Source organism: Podarcis erhardii (assembly GCF_964252035.2).
Source record: "Podarcis erhardii genome assembly, chromosome: 6".
Taxonomy (NCBI): Eukaryota; Metazoa; Chordata; class Lepidosauria; order Squamata; family Lacertidae; genus Podarcis; species Podarcis erhardii.
The window spans coordinates 57,350,702-57,372,589 of record NC_138510.1 but is presented as its reverse complement, the minus strand read 5'-3'; the positions used below and the strand labels follow the sequence as shown (position 1 = coordinate 57,372,589).

The following is a 21,888-nucleotide window of genomic DNA, read 5'->3' as shown; positions in this document are numbered from 1 at the left end:
TTTGTCTTTTTATAGATCCTTTTGCACTAAAAAGAAATGTTGCACGGAGCCTGAACAGCCAGATGGTATTTGAGTATATCCTGGAAAGGTTCAGGACAGCATATAAATATTTTGCATGTCCACAGAATAAAGATGGGAGTAAGTCTAAACTGGATACCAAGAAGAAGGAAAAGGGAAAAATTGGTAGCAAAAAAACTGGAGAACCTGTAACCAACTGTTGCCTTCCACAGCAGGCCAACATTACAGAGAAGCAGAACACAGGCCATGCTTGTATTATACAAGAGTCTAACGAATGTAGTGAAATGGAACCTACATCCAGGAGATGTACTGAGAACTTGGAAAGTTTACTGGTAAAAAAGCCAGAAATTGAAAACATAGACTCTCAAGACAAAGAGGAAACTGTGTCCCTAAGTACTAATGAATGCTGTGAACTACAACAAAAATCTAAAGCAAAGAACGATCAAGAGCCTTCAGATGAAGAGGAGCTAAGCCAACATTGTGTTTTTAGTGAACATAGGTCTCTTGATGCAGATTCTGTTAGTGAATTATCTGATGCTGAAAGTCTGCAGATTTCAGTAACGGAGTATCCACAGAAGAGTATGTGCTCAGGCACCAGCACATCAGCTACCTCGCACAACTGCAAAGCAGTAGCAGAAATTCAAGACAGTAAAGATGAAGTCACCACAGAAGATATGCATTATGTGTTTGATAAATTTATTTTGACTTCTGGAAAGGTAAAGCAGACTCAAAACTTACTTTAACTTTTTAAAATAAAATGTTTTCTCTAACCGTGTTTTAAGATCATTGCTAAAGAAATGTTTTTGTCAGCAGACTGATTCCATTGACTCTCATTACCAGAAGACACTTGATATTTTCTATCTATATGGCAATGATGCCTTCCTCTCAATTTTTCTTTAACTAAAGGCTGAATAGAATAAATCTGCTAAAGCCATAGGTCTGAACAATTTGTTCCAAAAGTTTTAGACATTTAGACAAATCTCTCTTGACATTTTTAAGTGTCAAGTTGTTCCTACTTGACTTAACCTTCACTGCAGTGAATCCTAAGAACAGTGAGGAATCTCTTGATGAAAGAAGAATGAATCTGCCTTCATGAAGCTTCAGTCCTTTCTACCAGGCCAGCTTTCTTCAGATAACTAAATTGCTTCTTTTAGAGGCAGAAGGGCCACTTTCTAACATTCTTCCAGAAGCCAAGAGTTGTTGAATTCACAGCAGAGCTCTTCATGGATTCTCTGTATTTTCCTTTGGTTTGATGAAATCAAAGAGAAACATAATAGTGCTAGAGAGAATGCCTCTGTCTTACCTCTAAAGCACATATTTCTTGAAAAAGTATATTTTAATCTCACTTTCATGTGAACTAGTTTCATTCCTGAACTAGTTTTAAAAAACCACCCACAGTAGATAAAGCCTTTATGTATTGTAGCAGCGTTTAGCATTTTGACCACTATTCAGAGTTTCTGGAGTTTTTGTGAGCTATTATGCAGTAAGGACTAAAACATCAGGGTCTTTTCCAGGGAGTCTTCTCTTCTCATGAGGTGGCCAAAGTATTGGAGTCTCAGCTTCAGGATCTGTCCTTCCAGTGAGAACTCAGGGCTGATTTCCTTAAGAATGGAGAGGTTTGATCTTCTTGCAGTCCATGGTACTCTCAAGAGTCTCCTCCAGCACCATAATTCAAAAGCATCAATTCTTTGGTGATCAGCCTTCTTTATGGCCCAGCTCTCACTTCCATACATCACTACTGGGATAACCATAGCTTTAACCATACGGACCTTTGTCATTAAGGAGATGTCTCTGCTTTTTAAGATGCTGTCTAGGTTTGTCATTGCTTTTCTCCCAAGAAGCAGGCGTCTTTTAATTTCGTGACTGCTGTCACCATCTGCAGTGATCATGGAACCCAAGAAAGTAAAATCTCTCACTGCCTCCTTTCTTCCCCTTCTATTTGCCAAGAGGTGATGGGACCAGTGGCCATGATCTTAGTTTTTTTGATGTTGAGCTTCAGACCATATTTTGTGCTTTCTTCTTTCACCCTCATTAAAAGGTTATTTAATTCCTCCTCACTTTCTGCTATCATGGTTGTGTCATCTGCATATCTGAGGTTGTTGATATTTCTTCCGGCAATCTTAAGCTTGGGATTCATCCAGCCCAGCCTTTCGCATGATGAATTCTGCATATAAGTTAAATAAGCAGGGAGACAATATACAGCCTTGTCGTACTCCTTTCCCAATTTTGAAACAATCATTTGTTCCATATCCAATTCTAACTGTAGCTTCTTGTCCCACATAGAGATTTCTCAGGAGACAGATAAGGTGATCAGGCACTCCCATTTCTTTAAGAACTTGCCATAGTTTGCTGTGGTCGACACAGTCAAATCCATGAAGGAGCTGTTGGAATATGCTGCATATCTTTAAGGAAAATAACACTTTTTAAAAAATATATTTTAAAATAAAACATTTTTGTTTGTTTCTTCCATAGCCACCAACCATAGTATGCAGTATCTGCAAAAGGGATGGCCATTCCAAAAATGACTGCCCGGAGGATTTTAAGAAAATTGATCTAAAACCACTACCACCAATGACAAGTAGATTTAGAGAAATACTTGATCTAGTATGTAAAAGGTGTTTTGGTAAGTAAAGTTTTGCTATTCTGACCTGGTTGTGAGTACTACTTCAATAGTTAATAATAGGGTACTGAACTCTAACCACATTAATCTGGTATTTTCCCTGCTTAAATCAGTGGAAAGAAGGCATTCTTCTGTGATTGGAAGTAGTGTATACTCATATGTTCTAGTTTACAGTAAGGTCACCAGGATGTTTTAGACTTTGCAGTGGGTTTGGCAAATGTAAGTTTCCAAAGCGTCAAGGAGTTGCATGGTTTTGTTAACCAAGGTATCTTTAGTAATGGACAGATTTTGCAGGGCCAACACATAAGTTTGTTTCTTCTTTTGCTTTCCTTTCAGGGGTTTAGTCTGATATTTAAGATGATATGGTTGCATCCTAAATGTAAAATACCATCACCAGATGACTTTAATGAATTACAGGGATCAGTAAAATATTCAGTGAGAGAAATGTTTGAGGATATTTAATTCTGACACTTGGATGTTGCTGAATGGCTTACTTAGGTTTTTGTTTGTTTAGATGAATTAGCGCCTCCTTTCTCAGAGCAACAAAACCGAGAACAGATTCTGGCAAGTTTGGAAAGATTTATTCGAAAAGAATATAATGGTATGCAACAGGAAACTTTTAAAAACATCCAATTTATTTGTTATTTTGCAGTTGTCCAAGAGAGTTATTTTCTCATTGTATTTATTTATTACATTGTATACCATCTTTCCTTGCACTTGAGGACAAAACATTATATACACTAATACTCAAACCAATGTTTTATATTATTATAGGAACAATACAAAAAAGAAGCATTAAAAAAGAAGAATCTAAAATCAATGTTGGCAGCAAGTTAATAGAAGATATTAATTTTTGAAGTTAAGTGCATGTGCAATAGTTCCTTCCTCACTTGGATCTTTCCCTGGCAGACAGGTATCTGCAGGCTGAGATTATATATCAGCCAGCTGATGCCAAGGAAAATCTAGTTTGCCATGCCTCATCCTTTAGGAAGATATCCTAAATGTTTTCAGTATGGAGAAGAAGGTTAGAAAAGGAGTTGGCGTCAAGCTCATGACCACAAATGAGAAACAGAGAACTGACAGACATATTGAGTAACAATATTAAAACAAGAATCAAGATTTGTACATTAATAGAACTTGAAAAATAGTCTAAAGAAATCAGAAATGTGTTTTTCCTCACATCTTGAATTTATTTATTACTGAAAAGTGATGGAATATATGGGTATTAAAACATGCTTTGTTTGGGGCACTGGAAATACTATTGTGTCTGGCAGATGTGGCAAGATGACACTTGGGTGGTTATACTGGGTCTGCAATAATCTGAATCATATTGTTTATTTTGTCTTACAAAATGTAGTGGAATATAAATTCAGTTGTTCTCGAATTTTGTGGAAGTTTAAAGTTAATGTACAATCTGTTATATTTTGAATGAGTCTAAAGTTATTATTTAAAAAACCCTCTTTCTTTTGATCAGACAAGGCCAGGCTGTGCCTGTTTGGCTCTTCAAAAAATGGATTTGGATTTCGTGACAGTGACCTGGATATTTGCATGACACTAGAAGGCCATGAAAATGCAGAGGTATTTTATTGTTGCTTTTATTTTATTTATTCAATTCGTATACTGCCCTTCACCCAAAGATCACTGGGCAGTTCACAGCATTAAAATACTAAATGAGAACACAAAATACATAATACAGTGGTGCCCCGGGTTACAAATGCTTCAGGTTACAAACTCCGCTAACCTGGAAGAGTTACCTCGAGTTGAGAACTTTGCCCCAGGATGAGAATGAAAATCATGCGCCGGCGGTGCAGCGGCAGCAAGAGGCCCCAGTAGCGAAAGCACGCCTCTAGTTAAGAACAGTTTCAGGTTAAGAACGGACCTCCGGAACGAATTAAGTTCATAACTAGAGGTACCACTGTAAAACAAAAACAAAAGGGAAACAAACCAGTAATCCCTCTCCCACAGACACATTTAAAAGGGCTTAGAATTGGCCAAATGCCTGATTATAGATAAGCTTTTTTGCCTGAAGCCTAAAGATAATGTAATGAAGGCGCCAGGTGAGCCTCCATGGGGAGAGCATTCCACAAATGGGGAGCCACTGCAGAAAAGGCCCATTTCTGTGCTGCCACTCTCCAGATCTCTCATGGGGGAGGACCCAAAGAAGGGCCTCAGATGATGATGATTGCAGGGTCTGAGTCGGTTCATATAGGGAGAGGTGGTCCTTGAGATATTGTGTTCTTGAGATGTTTAAACCTGCTCTTTGGAGTTCTTTTTAAAATACATTTTATATAGTTGAAGGGAGATTATTGTAGCATATATGTTCAAAGTACTTGGTTACTCTGAATTCTTTGTGGGAATATGTAGGTAACACAGGCTTTTTATTTATTTCTCCTAGAAATTAAACTGTAAGGAAATTATTGAAAATTTGGCAAAGATTCTTAAGAAGCATCCAGGTATGTGTATGGAACTTTGTGCTGCTTATATGCATTTTTATGTGTTCTTTGGCTAAGGAGAGTATTTAACATCTTGAAACCTTATCTTATCAGGTTTAAGAAATATCCTGCCTATAACAACAGCCAAAGTGCCTATAGTAAAATTTGAGCACAGACGAAGTGGCTTAGAAGGGGATATCAGCTTATACAATACACTGGCAAGTATCATCTTCAGTAAAAGTCCAGATGTTTGGTCAAAAGCTCACCTGTATGTTTCACTCCTTTAAATTCATCAAGAGCTGTTATTCAGAGGGCATAGGGGCCTGCAATTGTTGGGATCCCACACATTGCTTGGAAGTGTGACCTCTTCCTCTGAATTTGTTTTTGGCTATGTTTGTGACCTGCCTGAAATTTTGTAAGAATGTAAATATGCATTGTTTTGCAACATTTCTTACGTTCAGTCTGCAAATTGAAGTGTGCCTGATACCCAAAGCCTGATACCCAAACCATTGGACTTTGTTTTATAGGCACAGCACAACACAAGGATGCTTGCAACATACGCAGCCATTGATCCGAGAGTACAATACTTGGGATACACAATGAAAGTTTTTGCAAAGGTAAATATAAATAACGTGCAACTTTAGCTTATTGCCATGTGTGCTCAGTGGTTTCTGTCCCCAACAGGTGATGACAGTTCAAGTGCAACTTGTTTTTTAAATGGTTTTCTGAACAGTTACAATTCTGGAAGCTTATGAAATTTCTGATTTCCAGCAGCGTCTGATATTTCTGCAGAAGCTACTGGTAGTATATATAATCATACTGGCCTATACAGAATTAGGTTTTCAAAGTCCCTGTTGATGGTTGGATTATATCTGTTTGACAGATTACTTGAGCTGCAATAATAGAATGTGGGTTTATATGTTGGCTTTAGAACTAGGTATAGTAAATTAGTGCCCCATTAATCCAAATTAAATCCATAGTTACCAGAATCTAAAGCTGTACTTTAATCCGTAGTAGGATTTTTTCTTTACCTTTTTCCTTGAAGAGCAGACATACATGCCATGTATGATATTTGAACTCTGATGAGTTTCAAAAGTGGTTTCTAATATAACATGGGTACTGCTGCTTTAGAAGCATGTCCACTGTCATCAGGGGCATGTGGAAGTAGTCACACAAATGAGCACTTTCAGAAATCGTATCCTTGTGCCTGTTTGACTTAGGTTATGTGCATGCCAGAGGCTGACAATATCATTCTCAGAAATGGCAGCATCACAAAATACTTCTTTTCTTTTTTCATCTTGTTAAATGCTCACTATATTCAAAATGTATTTGACCAGCGCTGTGATATTGGAGATGCATCCAGAGGAAGTCTGTCTTCATATGCCTATATCCTAATGGTGTTATACTTCTTACAACAGAGAGATCCACCAGTAATCCCAGTTCTTCAAGAGGTAGGTTTTCAGGAAAATGTGCTTTGGAAGATTGGCTAGAGAATTATGTTTCTTTTCAGTTCATTTTGTATGTGAGGCCAGTTTTGACTCTTGTTTTTTTGGAAAGGAGTTGAAGTTGCAACTGCATATCTCCCATGCCACTTCACGGGTTCTGTCTTATCACACTGAGCCACTCTTCCAGCTTCTTCACACATCACAGGATTCCACTGCTGAAGGAATTAATGTGCTCCTCAATATTAGTTTAAAAGCAGCATACATAATAATTGCACACAAGAGATTGTTTTGCTTTTCAGATGTGAAATACATGTGTGGGCAGTCATTGTATTTGATGCTTTGCCTTGAGTAGCATATTAATTCCAACGGAGAAGTACTTTTTATGTCAGAACTTTTATTACCTGTGAAGCTGTTATAAATGAGGAAGAATGTGAGCATTCTCAAGCAAAGTAGTGCACGAAATGTTCTTTATCTTGATTATTTTAAAAAGTTAAAAATGGTGAGCTATTGATTTGAACTCCACCCAGCCCTTAACCAAATTGAGGTGTCATAAACAGGTTTAGTGCAAGTCTCCTTTTGAGCATATATGGACTGCATTCCTATCACCACTAAGTAATGTAATAATCATTTGTCTCCCTGCCCCCACTCCCACAATCTGGCATTTCAGGTCAAGGAAGGCATGTGTCCCAGCATTGTTTCAGAACTAACTGTTAATGGTTTGCAAATACATCCATCTGGGCCATAGTAATATTTTCTGTGATATTTTCATCCTTTTCAAAAGAGAGAATACTTTCTGATTTTGGATTTGTTCATTACCCTCTCCTCCCCCACCCCACCCCATTTTCTGCCTTTATTCTTCATGATGTTTTAGATATTTGATGGACAACAGATCCCTCAGAGAATGGTTGATGGATGGAATGCTTTCTTTTTTGATGATACTGAAGAACTGGTAATGTCCTAATTCTGGAATAGTAATTGAGTTCTTAGGTGTAGTAGTATTATATCACAAATACATATATATGCTTAATTATTTTTTTTATAAGACCATCAGCAATATATTTGGCATTGCACAAATGAAAAACAAAACACCTTTCTACAGAATCTGTTGGACAAGGGAAGGGTAAAGAAATGAAGAGCTGAAAGTCTCAGAAGTACAAAATTAGATAGTGGCAGCAAGAGCTTTAAAAAGTTATAGAATTAGCATTTTGGCAACTATTAAACAGGAAATGTGCCACTTTGGTTTTTGGTTACAGAAATAGCACAGGGCTATTTTTATTGCCAATCCCAGCATTCATCTTCAGCAAAACTGTTTGTAAGACTCTTCTACAAACAAATTTAACTTGATGTATCCAGCTCATGTGTTCTGGTTTTCATAGACATCTGTTTGCTACTGAGAATAGGATGCTTGACTAGACATGTCTGTGGTTTCATCCAGCAAGGTTTTTCTTATGCTCTCATGCCTATTTACTCCTGATGATCACTAGTAAGCAAGATGCTCAGTCAACATATAGTGCAAAATGGAAGTGGGCTAGTCTTCTCTTTTCAATGCTTCTTATATCCAGTGAATTATCTGCCTCTGCAATGAGCACATTAAGAGAGGAAGTAGCCTTACCTGAACTTTCACAGGTAGAGAGTTTCCTATGAATGTAAAAGATGCTTTTATTCCTTTTCCCTGCTACCACATAGATGTACATTCAGGACGGCCCAGCTTTGCAATAGATAGATGCCACATACTTCACAATGTGTTACTTTGGAACCATCCCAAACTTAAAAGTATTATGTTCACAATAAAGTACTTTATCTGCTATAACTTTTATACAGAAAAACCGTTTACCTTCTCTTGGGAAAAACACAGAATCACTGGGAGAACTCTGGTTAGGGTTACTGCGATTTTACACTGAAGAGTTTGACTTCAAAGAATATGTCATCAGCATTCGTCAGAAGAAGCTGTTAACCACATTTGAGAAACAGTGGACGTCCAAATGCATTGCCATTGAAGGTACTTATGGAATATCTAACATAAAGGATATATCCCCCTGAAAGAATTTCTCACTTATAAGTGAACTTCTATTAATGTTAGTGAAAATGTTACTTGCCTGTCTTACACCAGCAGTATTTGTTAACAGCAAAATTAAGTGCTGTTGGAATTTCCCCCCCTGCTCCTTTAATACTGTGTTTATTTCTTCTGTTCAGATCCTTTTGACTTGAATCATAACCTGGGTGCAGGAGTATCCAGAAAAAGTAAGACTTGAAAAATGTTCTATTCAGTGTTAATAAATTTCTAAAGTGACACTTCTTTAATTGCTTTTTTTTCTCCTTTCACAGTGACCAATTTCATAATGAAGGCATTAATCAATGGGAGAAAATTATTTGGTACTCCTTTCTATCCGGTGCTGGGAAGAGAAGCTGTAAGTTTTCTTATTTTGTAACTTGTACTTTTCTGCTGTGGTCACAAAGTACCTTTATTGCACTTCTATGGGTCCTTTTGAGTACATTTAATTTAATTTCATAATTGGTTTAGTGATCTTGGTCATAATTGTTAATCAGTAGGACTGAAAACTCAAGGCTTAACAGTTAGGTCTTAACAGAACCCTAAAATATCAAGTTGGTTCTTTTACTTCCAAGATATATTACTTACATTTTGTGTATGTTTGTATTGGTGTTGAACAAACAACAGCAGGATATGAGAACTTCCACTTTTAGGACTGTGTTTAACACAGTTTCTCACAGCTTATCTTGCATAAACATGCAAGCATACACTGAATGTCTTACTCTTGGGCTCAGTTCTAATGAACTGTTGCTCCTCCTTTCCTCCCTCTCTGTCCTTCTTCCAGACACTTGAATTTCAAGTCATGTACCTCAGACAAATAGCTAAAACTCATGCATTCAATCCCAGGCTGCTAGTCAACAGTTGAGAATAGTGTAGAGTAAATGCTATCTTAGCTCCTTGTGACCACAATGATTGGGTTTTGCAAAACTTGAAAGTTTGTATTTAGTTGGTTTGTTAGGGTAAAACATATTGCTTGTTTCACTTACTTTGTATTTCTTGGAAAAATAAGGCTATAAAAAACCCTGTCTGGTATTATTACAAATATATTTTACAAGACTGTAAATATGAAAATATCAACCTTGTCTTTTGCCTTTTCTTCTTAATGAATGTCTTACTTAGTGAGATATGCAACTGCTGTTTCTCCCTCCTTTCCCCCCTGTTCCCCATTTCTCTTCAAAGAAAGTGAATACGGAGAGCTTGTAGGTAATAGCTTGTTTTCCCCCTTGTAGGAGTACTTTTTCAACTCTAAAGTATTGACTGATGGAGAACTGGCACCCAACGACAGGTGCTGCCGTGTCTGTGGCAAAATTGGTCATTACATGAAGGACTGCCCCAAAAAAAGGAGGTTGGGAAAATAAACACATGGCTAGTTTAAATTTTTTATGCTGAATGCAAGAAAAGAGGAGAAAATAATTTCGTTTGGCTCAGGAATGCACCTTACTCTCTTAAATTTTCTTTCAAAAACTTTTTAAGTAAATCACTTTATCTTTCCAATGAAGGAACTCATAACTAGGCAGAGGAGTTGGTGTAAAACAGTGCTAAGTATTCTAGTGAATTACTTACCACTTGTGTATTTTTTCCTGTGTTTTCATGAACAATACCATAAATGTTTTGTGCTTTGAAGGGCAAGTGCAGTGGCTACTTGCCTATGATAAAGCAAAGGGTATGGGAGGAACCATGTGTGGCAATTCAGAGCTGAGGTTAACTTGAGGGATCATTTGGGTCCTGTAGGCTTTGGATGAAATTGCAGCAAACAGTACATCTCATCTTTCCTCAGCTTACTGAGCAGTACAAACTTCCTTTGCACCATGCTGCAGTGGGTGGGAAGGGGTTGGATTATGCCCTGCTGACCTGTACTGGATTCTGACTGCCAAATGACACCCTCATCACTTTCCTTTTCTGCCCACTGCTTTGGTAGGTGGAAGACCCTATGATGGGATCTCACAGTGGCAGCTAACAAAAAGACCAGAAACATAGCTTTCTGGGTTCTGGGCTAAGCCAGCCAGAAATCCATTGCAACCCAAGCCAGCCCTGGGCCATCAGGGACAGTGTGTGCACCAGCTTCAGACAGGTGCAACCATTATCCTGCCCCCCACCTTCTGCCCAGCTGGAATGTGCAGTAACTCTGTAAAGCCACCACCATGTTTTGGGTGATGCGATTCCCAGTTTTTTTGTCCACACAGGGACATTGAAATGAATCTTAAGGCTTTGGCTGCCTGTTTGAAAGTCACACAGTTTCAAGGATACTTTTAAGCAATGCTTGCATACCTGTCCCCATTTAGAGTGAAGAAAAAGGAGAATGAGAGAGATGACGAAAAGGAAGTCAAGGAGGAAGACAGAGAGACTAGAGAAAAGAGATGTTTTATCTGTGGCGATGTAGGACACGTTCGAAGGGATTGTCCGGAATTTAAACAGTCAAGACAAAGAAGCAACGGTGCTCTCGGTAACGGAGCTTACTTCTGAGTAGATATGCATAGCACTGCACTGTTTGTCCTTTATTCCAGCCTTGCTACCCATGGTCCAGTCAGTGGAATTGTTTGCATTCCTGCTGACTGATGCAGGATTTGCCTCCTATTCTTTAACTCTTTGGTTTTCAGCTGGTGGGTCATAGCCTGATCCAAGGTGGGTCATAACAGGAGCAACACCACTATATGGTAAAATATTAAGAAATGGGTCTCAAAATGCATGTTTGGGTTAAAAGTGGGTCCTTGGTCTGAAAAGGTTGAAGATACCTGCTCTAACCCTATTCACAGGAGCCAATATTGCCTTCCTTGGACCTCTCTGGCAGAGGACATTGTTGCAATAGATACAGCAAATAAAGTTTTGGCTGCATAAATAATTTTGTCTTTGGCTGCATAAATAATATCATTGCTTTGGACCACAGCCTATTGGTTTCTTAACCTGTATTAAACACATTATTTACGCTTTATCACTTAGGGACCCAGTTAGTCCGAAGCCTTGTAAACTCTCAGCAAGTAACTGGATCAATTCAACAACAAGTGGAAAGACCCTTACGTGCTAGGCAGACATCAGAATGTGTAAGTTTCATTTGATTCAGTGTTTCTGAATTAAATTTTATATAAGAAATCAATTTCAATTGTGTAAGTAATATAACAATAATGCTTGTGAAGTTTATTGCTGTAAAAAGGCCTCTGTAGAGTTCAGAAGTACAGATTCTTGCATATTTAAGGATTGAAGCAACAATTTAGAGCAAATGGAAGAGCCAATGAATTAAGATGCTATTGGTGACTGAAAATTAGTAGGACATTTTTAAAGTTACATGTTTTATTCCAGTGAGAGTTTAAGTGACTGCTTATCAGTGGTAGGGCTTATTCTACAGAATGATTTTGTTCAGATGATAGTACCTTGCTTTAATAAACTGATATAGGAACAAGATCTTTGGCCACACAGTCCCTTTGTATGACCAAGAAAACAAACTAGGAAATTAACCGTAATTTCTGGCTTTATGAACCAGCAAACTATGGTTAAGAGCTTTGGAACAAGTCAAAATATAAAGCCAACTTCAAACTATATCTTAGATTGTTCTGAAGTTTGTAACCATAGTTCCCTGATTCAGATGAACTGTAAAATTGAAGTTACAGGTAGGTAGCCGTGTTGGTCTGCCGTAGTTGAAACAAAATAAAAAAAATCCTTCCAGTAGCACCTTAGAGACCAACTAAGTTTGCTATTGGTATGCACACGAAAGCTCATACCAATAACAAACTTAGATGGTCTCTAAGGTGCTACTGGAAGGATTTTTTTTATTTTGTAAAATTGAAGTTAACGAAAATGTCCTGGATTGTTTGCTCCCCCAATGAAGTGAAGAACAAACAGCAAAGCTTGTTCATGTTTCATATATTAAGTTAAGGTCATCTGGTGAATATGGTGAATCTGCTGTCAGTTAAACCTTATACTTTAACTCAGGCTTCCTCAAACTCGGCCCTCCAGATGTTTTTTGGCCTACAACTCCCATGATCCCTAGCTAGCAGGACCAGTGGTCAGGGATGATGGGAACTGTAGTCTCAAAACATCTGGAGGGCCAAGGTTGAGGAAGCCTGCTTTAACTGAACTTGCAATCATGAAGAATTTAGTTCTTCATAAAAAGTCCTCACAATGGATAGTCCAGCCCTATATGTAGCCTATCTCAACTCAAAGACAGTAGTTTAGTAAACCTAGAGCTCAAGAGACTCCTTTGTGAAGACTTTTTAGCATTAAGTGCTTAAATGGAACACTTAACTAACTCATGAACTAATACAAACTACATCCTTTTTTCCCCTCTCCAGTCTGATTCGCGTCAGTCATCTTACTCTCCACAGCCTCAGCAATTTACTCAGAATTCCTCTCCACCAACCTCCATTAACCAGACTCAGCCACAACCAATATCCCAGTCTAAGCATGCTCTGCAGCCCCAGCAAGGGGCACAACCACCCCACCAGGTCCAGCTGCCTTTGTTTAACTTTCCCCAATCTCCCCCAGGTCAGTATGCCACCTTGCCTAACCTGGGACTATTTCAGATGCACCCTCACCACCACCACCCTCACCACCACCACCAAATCCAACTTCCTAACACCTCGTGGCCTGTTATTCACTCTGCACCGGGTAATCCTCCTCACGCGGCAAATGTTCCTTTTTCTGTGAGGGCTGGCAGTAGCAGCAGCCCGCCCAATAACCAGAGCAGCGTAAGCCTGAATGATCCCAGTATCATCTTTGCACAGCCTGCTGCCAGGCCTGTAGGAATCCCCAGCAGTACTCATGAGGGACACTGGCACAACCCTGTGACTCTAAGCTCACTGGTGAACAATGGCACGGTGGGGAACTCAGGTAACTCTCCTCTCTTGTCTCCTGTTTTGTACAAATACTGACAGTTTCTTTGCTTAACGTTTCTGAACCTGTTCATTCTGACTATGCTGTATATTCTGGGGTGCAGATGAGGAACCTTTTAGGAAAAAGATGAATCACCGTGTATTTGCTTAGGCTACATAAAAAGTGGTTGGGTTTGGAAGGCTGTTTTCATAGCATTTGACAAGTTATTTAAAGAGATAATAGTTTGAGCTTTCTGTCAAGAAACTTTGACTCCAAATCTGAGTCTGAACTTCAATAGGGATGGGCTTCAAAGAGTTCTGTGCATCAGTAGAAAGAACTTCTGCCCAGTTTCCTTTTGAGCTGCGTCCCCTTGTGCTGTGTTTAATACTGTGCTTCAGGAGCAGCTTGAGGTGTGTGTGTCAAGGAAAAGGACCTCAGTGTATGAGCAGAACATTAAGTACAGCCCTTTGGATCCCATCCTAGCTAATTAGAAACCTTGCACCATCTTTCCTTAAAAGATCAGTGTACTCTTCTGAGGCTCAGTTTGAGCCAGGGCCAGAAACTAGCTTTCAGTGCTAGGACCTCAAAAAATGAATGGTAATAAAAGCGCCTCTTGAGTAATAGAGTACCTGTCCTTTACCACTGCAGAACCTCAACTGTATCACCATCACTTGGTGAATAATGTAAAATGGAGCAGATTGTCTCCTATTGGTTTTATATGACTCTTTAATTTTAATTTTTAATTAAATTTATATTCCACCCTATACCCGCAGGTCTTCAACTCCTTCTATTGTATTTCTTATCCATGTATGCATATTTAAGATTGCTTTCTGCATGCAGAAGGGAACTACGTATTATAACACCATGAGCTCCTGCAGCTCAGCAGCAATGGATACTTTTAGTCTATTCATGGCTCCTTGGGTCCAAAATCATCTTGTACAAGCAGAAAGGCACTTCCACAGGGGAGCCCTTCTAAATTCTTCTGATTTCCCTTTCCTAGTGCAGCTGCCCATGTCCCATCCCAAGCTGTTCCAGAGGGCCCAAAAATAAAATTAAGTAAAGAGAAACATAATTAAAAAAAATACTTGTTACTGCTGTGCATTTTGCTCTACAGGTTGGTGATTTCAAATACAGTAATCTTTTCTCTCCTTTTCATTTTTGAATGAAAACTAGATCAGGGCTTCCCAGGACAGTTTGGTAAAGCGAACCCTCCTCCTCCTCCTGTTCCTTGGGACCATGGCACCCCAGCCCATTTTCCTCTCCTGCGAGGGACGTGGCCTTACAATATTTCTCCGAACTACATGCAGCAGGGAAATGCCAGCTATCCATTGAATAAACCTTTCTACCCTCAAGGTAGTATCTTCATGAAGCAACTTTCTCACCTTTCTGCTATTATTTTTATTGGTTTTGGTTTTAGTTGTTGTGATAAGAACAGGTCTCCTAGGAACAGCTGTTGTGCTAGTGCAATGTCATACTGGGCTCTCACTCAAGAGATCTTTTCTAGGTTGCTTGTCTATAAAAAGCTGCAGTCTTTTCTGAATTTACTGTATCTGTATTAACCACTTCCATTCTTTGCTGTGCACTGTCTGTTCTCTGCCTGTTTAATAGGAAAATAATTCATTGGTTTAACTAAACGTGAACCTGCTTGTGCAAGTAGATATCCCAGATACCAAGCTTTTGGGGCATCTTATGAAGCCCCTATCTTGAGGTGGAAAACCTGTGGCCCCATAACTCACATCACTCTTGATGATTGGTCATGCTGGCTGAGGGTGATGGGAGTTTGCCTCCAACAATATCTGGAGAACCACTCTTCTTTCACCCTTGCAATTTTTGTTCCATCTTGATAGTCATGCCTCGGTCCACAAGTATGTCAGCCTATTTCTTTTCCATAAGTGCCCCTTTCTGCTGCTAAACTTGCAGGAATTTTAAAACTCTCTTTCAACCTAAATGTTAAATTGGATTTGGATAGTTTCTGCTAAAATAATTGTAACCTATTTTCTTTCAGCTGGCTTACTGATGCAGAACAACCAGCGGTTTTCACTTCTGTCCCAAGGACACCCACACTTGAACATGAATTTCATTCAGCAGAAAAAATGAAGTTTAATTAAGGGGATGGGAAGAAATCAGGTTCTGGATTCAAATCTTATTGCAACATGTTTAGATAAGAGATTATTTAAAACTGTTTTTAACTGTATCATTTGTACATAGATATAAAATATAGTTTTTACCAGTATCACAAGAAGTGATACAAATGTCATCTATTTTATTACCCTATTTTTAAGGGGAACTGTGTTTTATTTTATCTTGATAAAACTGTAAAGAGAGTTTTTAAAATTAAGTTGTTTATTTTCTATTAGCTTTATTCATACTTTGGTTCAGACTTTATATCTATTGTTCTAAAAAGAAATTAGAAAGGGATTTCATGTGTTAAAGATTGTCATTTCTTTACAGAACAATGTAGTGCCAAAAACTTTTTAAAAGGAAAAAAATAAAATTGCAAAATTAGAAATCATAAGTAGAATTTTTCATTTGTATACACAGCTGGATTCTGTTAAACCTTTTTAAAGTACTGCAGACTAGGGTGAAATAGTATCTTGGACTCCATATAATTGGCATCTAAATATATAAACTTCACCATTTGAAACTTCCCCTTTGAAATGCCTATGCAATTAGATTACTAGTCATTCCTTGCCAGCATCTGTGCCCAAAGGAACATGGTCCCCAACAAAAAAAGTGTACAGACAACTCCTCATTTACGCGAGGGTTATGTTCCAGAGCACTGAGCATTTAAGTGAAATCGCGTACATTGGGAACACAATTGAAAAACCTGCAAACACCACAATCACTTGTTCCAAACCTCCTTGCTCAAACTCCAACTCGTCACCAGCCTCAAGGGTCAGTGCAAAGGCTCCTGGGATTCTTAAGACACTGTTTTCACACTCTTATGGCTGCTTTTGCCCCTTTTCATGCCACCTCTGGGTTAACCCTCTATTGTGTCATTTAATTCTTGGTTAGGGGGTGAGGGAAGATTGCCCAGAGATGTTGTCTAGTCCAGTGTTTCCCAACCTTGGGCCTCCAGCTGTTTTTGAACTACAACTCCCATCATCCCTGACTAGAAAGACCAGTGGCAAGGGATGATGGGAATTGTAGTCCAAAAACAGCTGGAGGCCCAAGGTTGGGAAACACTGGCTAGTCATACAGGGTTACACTATTGGGAGATAAGTGAAAAAAAGGTGCAAGTATCTTAAATCACAACACTGCATTCCAACCTTTTGAAAATTAAGCTCATCAATACTTGTTGAAGCATCCTTGAATAATAATTAGTTACACAGCACATTTGTTCTGCAGCTTGTTTATCAAAGATTTTAATAAAGAAGTTACAATAGTACACCTGAAGCAATTCCCTATAGAATTATGTACATTTTTTAACAGCTTGTTGGCTGATAAAATTATGAGTTACATAAAAACTGTTATACAAATACTACAAAAGTAAGACTTTCACAATAGGTTTCACAATGAATTTAAACAATTCATTGTGCCTTGCTCTTATATAGTTTTAAGCAAGTACGGGCTGTCAAAAGAATTTTTTTACACACTTCTTTTAGGAAAAAAACATATGAACATACACTGAATGAATGTCCCCACAAGTTAAACAAAGAATATTATGTTGTCAAAGAAAACGTTGTGAATACTAAGCGAATACAAAAATTATTAGCTGTCACAGCAGCTTCTACCCATCCTGATGCCTGATATCTACAAGAAAAGAAGTGGTGGCTCAGATTCTTGAACTCTCTAGGTTCATTCATTTCCCCGACGACTCTTCTTATGGCTCTTTTTAGATCTGAAAGAAGAACAAAAGTAACTCACTGTTCAGTTGATTCTCAGGAACAAATAAATTGAACACGTAGTGATAAATTCACCTCTGGATATTAATACAGTGATTATGATAATCACAAAAGTCCTAAAAATATCTTTCCAAGATACATACAATCAATCTTGAATTCATAGATACATAAAAGTTGTTGGCGGATAACAAAACCTAGCAAGAAATCTGTAAGCAAGACCTCTTATAATAATATCATTTAAAAGTAATATGAAATATGTACCTTTCTGGGGACTTGGAATGACTTCGATGTCTATGGCTACGATGATGCCCTGCTGAGACAAGATACAAAATCTTTACTTTGATTTCGTTCTCTACAGAGAATTCCTCCTGAATGTAACATCAAGTAAAGCAGAGTGGTAACAGGGGAGACTCAATCAACTTTAACTTCGTTAGGGGCTTGAATCCTAGTTTCTGTGAGTAAACCTCTGCTCAAGGGTGCTCCAGAATAGTGTTGTATGTGGCACCAAGGGCAGCAATGGAAAGGAATAATTTAGCTTCCATGAACAGAGCTGGAACTGAGGATCCAAGCCATCATATTATAAACAGATTGGCCCCCTGTACTGGTAGAAATGGGAGAGTAAATTAACAGATGCCAGAAAGCCACCCACAACTCCCTCTCCCCAAAATAAAATTACCTGGAGATTTAGATCTTGATCTGTGGCGTCTTTCCCTAGATCTACTTCGGTGTCGCCTTGGGCTCTTGCTGCGATGCCTTTCCCGACGTGGTGATGGACTGTAGGGACACAGGCTATTAGTGTAAAGTTCACACAATTTTTTTTTTTTAAAAATCAGCTTGATAATTTAGTAAGTCTCCTACCTTCTCCTCTTCGGGGATCGGCTTCGCCTAACAGGGAGGGGGGGGGAGAAATGTTAGTCTGACAATAGTTTTAGGTACAGCATTAAGTTGGTTAAAAGTATTTTGCTGGCTCCAAATATGTTACCTTCTAGGAGATCTGCTTCGGCTTCTTCTGTAACGCAGAGTTGGAGATCTGCGGGGTTTGTCTAGATCCCTGTAGCCTCTTCTCCTGTGATCAGGTGAGGGAACTCGCTCCATCTGAAAATATTGCAAGCAAAGCATTCTGGAAAAAAACCCCTTATGTTCAATGCAACATCTCTAAAATGAACTTTTAAAAAAGATTTTACAGAAGCACAAAGGACTCAATGCTTTAAAAAAAGTTCTAGGAATAAAGTAAAGTTTGGACAGTCTTCTGATCTTCCTTTTGTAGAACACCAGAACTGAACAATTAAGAATAAAATAACAATAGCTAAGGCCAGTTCTAAAGCTCTTTAGCAATATGAGCACCATATAAGAAATGCTTTCTTGCACTATGTAAAGTCAATATGTCAGTACTCTTGTTATAGAAGAGGCCCTCAGGGGAGCTACACAAATGTTCAACCTTTTCATCCTCCTCTTCCTCCTCCTCGCTGGACTCCACATCATCCATATCTTCTTCCAAAGCGCTAATTCGTGGTTCCAGTTGTTCAGCCTCTTCTAGGACATACCGTTTCTAATAATGAATGAATGAATGAATCTTAATTTGTGTCAGCCATTGGCCATAGCAATAAAACAACAATACGATATACAAAGAATAGAAATAAAAAGTCAATTATATAAAATGCATTTTAGGGTTTTGAATCAACAGTCAAATAGAGGATCTTATTCTGATTGCTCCAGCTAAAAACCTTGCAACCTTTGATGTCACCTGTTCATCTTGAATCGTTTCTAATAATAATAACAACAACAACCAACATTTCTCAATGGAAGCAATACACATTTGGATGACATAGGGTTGACTCACAAAGGTCTTGTTTTTCCAAATTTAGATTTGGGTTGCCCCCTCCAACCATTATACAGTGGTACCTTGGGTTACATATGCTTCAGGTTACAGACTCCGCTAATCCAGAAATAGTACCTCGGGTTAAGAACTTTGCTTCAGGATGAGAACAGAAATCGTGCTACAGTGGTGCGGCGGCAGCGGGAGGCCCCATTAGCTAAAGTGGTGCTTCAGGCTAAGAACAGTTTCAGGTAAAGAACGGACCTCCGGAACAAATTAAGTACTTAACCCAAGGTACCACTGTATTCTGATGTGTAGTATTTTAGGGCTGATTCATATTTTTATTGTTAGCATGTTACAAGCTATTACACACCTGTAGTCTAGGTAAAATGACATCACAAACTCGCTCATCATGGAGCAGTTGATCAATAAACTCATCCACGTGCATTAGTTCAAACTCTGGAAAAAAAATAAGAGAGCATCACTACAATATCTACAATAAAAAAATCAAAATGGGTATGGCTGAAGATCAAATAAACATTGAACAATTTAGTCCTATTTTCCAAATAAAACCACAGTATAAAAGGAGTAGAAATATTGCAGATAATATTTTGTGGATACTGTGCTTCTTGGTTGCAAAAACAATAGTTCCTTACAAAGCAGATAATTTAATAAGTGTTAATTAAGACTATAACATCAAGACTCCTACACAACATAGTCCACAGATGCTATCTACATTGGTAAAATTGATTAAATACCACCTAACTTAACGACTGCTTTGTTGATGGGCAGGAGCTGACCAGATAAATTATGAAACTGAGCCACTTACCCCCATTTCTATTTTGGCTTTTTATTTTTCGATAATCATTGTACAAAGGTTCTAGGTATTTGTAGCAATCTATAGCAGTGCCAGTCAGTCTCATGTACAATGCACCCAGCAATCTTACATACCTAAAAATTAGTAAACACAAAAATAGCAATTTAGAATTATTATTCTTCCAAATAAAATAAATAATAACAATAACAACAACACCAATACTACTACTACTACTACTACTAATAATAACAATAATAATAATTTATTTATACCCTGCCCATCTCGCTGAGTTTCCCCAGCCACTCTGGGCAGCTTCCAACAAAATATCAAAATACCGTAATACATCAAACATTAAAAGCTTCCCTAAACAGGGCTGCCTTCAGATGTCATCTAAAAGTCTAGTAGTTGTTGTTATCTTTGACATCTGCTGGGAGGGTGTTCCACAGGCCGGGCGCCACTACTGAGAAGGCCCTCTGCCTGGTTCCCTGTAACTTGGCTTCTCAGTGAGGGAACCGCCAGAAGGCCCTTGGCGCTGTACCTCAGTGTCTGGGTAGAACGGTGGTGGTGGAGACGCTCCTTCATTGGAATACATGCTCTCAGCTCAGAATTTGAAACTATACCCAATTTTTTTCATTAATGTAACCTTCATGTGCCACATAGCAGATTCTAGGTTCAAGAAAAATTAGAGAGGTACAATGGCAACAAGATTACCTCCAAACAGGCAAAACATTTGTATCATAGAAGAATCCTTCTGTGAGTACTGACTAAAGAAACTTGCACAGTAAGGGTAATGACTTAAAAAATGAGTAGATGTAAAGATGAGAGCCGTCTAACGTGAATCTGAACACCAAGAAAGGCTTTTGCTAATAATTGGAAACCACAGCTCTAGACTACTTCTCTAGCTATTTTCTCTTACTTGAAATCTTCATTCTTTATAAATTCAACAATGATATCCTTTTCAGGCTGTATCTGCAGCATCTTCAAAGTCAAGCACAAGAATGGTGTAGGCTTTATATTTCCTCCATAAACTCCACCAGTGTATCTCAGTTCCATGGCTTTATCCACCACCAGTTCAGCTATGAAAGGAATCATATGAAAAGGCACTCAGATTCAGAAGTTAGAGCAAGACCAATTGCTCATGTTTAAGCTGGAAGTTGTATATTTAGTCAACTAGGAGGATTGGTTTACTGTTACTAGAGAATTTGCTACCAGAAAATACTATGATGGTGATGGAACTTTAAACATGCATAGGATTTGGATTCTTAATAAGCGTTCAGATGACTGCTGCCAGCCCAAGCTTTCGATACTTCAGGTATTACCTCAAGTGGTTCGATCACCGGTTAAAAATATTAATAGGCGACTGCTTTTTTCCCAGTGGGTACGCATGCCCCTAAACGTTTTGTGAATCTAAGTTTGGCCTCACTGAGGTGCAGTCAGTATATCATTAGGAGTAGGAAAATGAGAGTACCCCTAAACATTTTTATTTTTAGGGGGGAAAGCACTGACAGGTGATATAAGGGAAACTAACTTATAACACTGGTTAGTCAGGCATCTTCTGGCCCTGGAGGGCTTTTGTGCCCTCGTTTCACCCACCTCTCCCCCGGTGTGTGGTTTCCAAACTGCCCCACCAAAGTGGCAGGTATTCCCCAACTTCCCCACACGGAGTGAACCCCTCCTCCTCCACCCCCAGACGCCCTAGGCCTCACCTGTGAGGCCGAAGCACTCCTCCTTCCAATACTTGGATTCATAGATGCGAGTGCGGATGATTTTCTCCACTAGGTATTGAGGATTAGTGCCGTGGATGCTGTGCGCGTCCTTCACTGTCCGGTTTGCCATAGCCGAAGTCCGGCCCGGCACGAACCCGTCCGCGTAGAGGCCTGGCGAGAGAGGAGGGGGAAACAGAGGAGGGGAGACAAAGGAAGTACCGGACCAGCGCACCGAGAGACGCGTTCCCCCCTTTTTCACTTCCGCTTGGGGGGTTCACTTCCTCTAGAGGCGGGCTCCCGCACCTACAGTGGTTTCCGGCCTGCCATCTTAGCAGT

At 39.0% G+C, this 21,888-nt stretch overlaps 2 protein-coding genes across 3 annotated transcripts in view; one reads left to right on the top strand and one right to left on the bottom strand.

Annotated features, from left to right (window-relative positions):
- TUT4 (terminal uridylyl transferase 4) overlaps positions 1–15,883 on the top strand; it is a 34,828-nt gene extending 18,945 nt beyond the window's left edge. Inside the window, exons 13-30 of the mRNA XM_081866749.1 lie at positions 16–734; positions 2,491–2,641; positions 3,153–3,239; positions 4,113–4,216; positions 5,034–5,091; positions 5,185–5,288; positions 5,598–5,687; positions 6,408–6,521; positions 7,387–7,464; positions 8,337–8,514; positions 8,709–8,756; positions 8,841–8,923; positions 9,795–9,910; positions 10,848–11,008; positions 11,503–11,603; positions 12,849–13,386; positions 14,542–14,721; positions 15,374–15,883. Coding sequence (XP_081722875.1) covers positions 16–734; positions 2,491–2,641; positions 3,153–3,239; positions 4,113–4,216; positions 5,034–5,091; positions 5,185–5,288; positions 5,598–5,687; positions 6,408–6,521; positions 7,387–7,464; positions 8,337–8,514; positions 8,709–8,756; positions 8,841–8,923; positions 9,795–9,910; positions 10,848–11,008; positions 11,503–11,603; positions 12,849–13,386; positions 14,542–14,721; positions 15,374–15,465 — 3,002 coding nt within the window. The 3' untranslated portion in view covers positions 15,466–15,883. The remainder of the gene's footprint in view (positions 1–15; positions 735–2,490; positions 2,642–3,152; positions 3,240–4,112; positions 4,217–5,033; positions 5,092–5,184; positions 5,289–5,597; positions 5,688–6,407; positions 6,522–7,386; positions 7,465–8,336; positions 8,515–8,708; positions 8,757–8,840; positions 8,924–9,794; positions 9,911–10,847; positions 11,009–11,502; positions 11,604–12,848; positions 13,387–14,541; positions 14,722–15,373) is intronic.
- An 821-nt stretch (positions 15,884–16,704) lies between these two features.
- PRPF38A (pre-mRNA processing factor 38A) lies at positions 16,705–21,688 on the bottom strand. Of its 2 annotated transcripts, none has more exons than XM_081866764.1 (10): positions 21,553–21,688; positions 20,763–20,922; positions 19,859–19,980; positions 19,403–19,488; positions 18,652–18,762; positions 18,196–18,308; positions 18,072–18,098; positions 17,890–17,987; positions 17,475–17,526; positions 16,705–17,209 (listed from the first exon to the last, which is right to left on the bottom strand). In XM_081866764.1, the coding sequence occupies exons 1-10, from the start codon at positions 21,680–21,682 to the stop codon at positions 17,167–17,169; spliced, it is 942 nt and encodes a 313-aa protein (XP_081722890.1). In that variant the 5' UTR covers positions 21,683–21,688; the 3' UTR covers positions 16,705–17,166. The 2 variants fall into 2 exon arrangements, with proteins under 2 accessions (XP_081722890.1, XP_081722891.1); XM_081866765.1 differs by having other exon boundaries at positions 17,475–17,523.
- Between the last annotated feature and the right edge of the window lie 200 nt (positions 21,689–21,888).

What these genes read in the sequence shown, in the direction of transcription:
- PRPF38A (XM_081866764.1), bottom strand. Translation starts at nt 21,682, where the DNA reads ATGGCAAACCGGACAGTGAAGGACGCGCACAGCATCCACGGCACTAAT. An exon ending in GGAGTGCTTCGGCCTCACAG is followed by an intron (nt 20,923 to 21,552) that starts GTGAGGCCTAGG and finishes TTCCTTTCATAG; the next exon opens with CTGAACTGGTGGTGGATAAA. An exon ending in AGGAAGAGGAGGATGAAAAG is followed by an intron (nt 18,309 to 18,651) that starts GTTGAACATTTG and finishes CAATATTTTCAG; the next exon opens with ATGGAGCGAGTTCCCTCACC.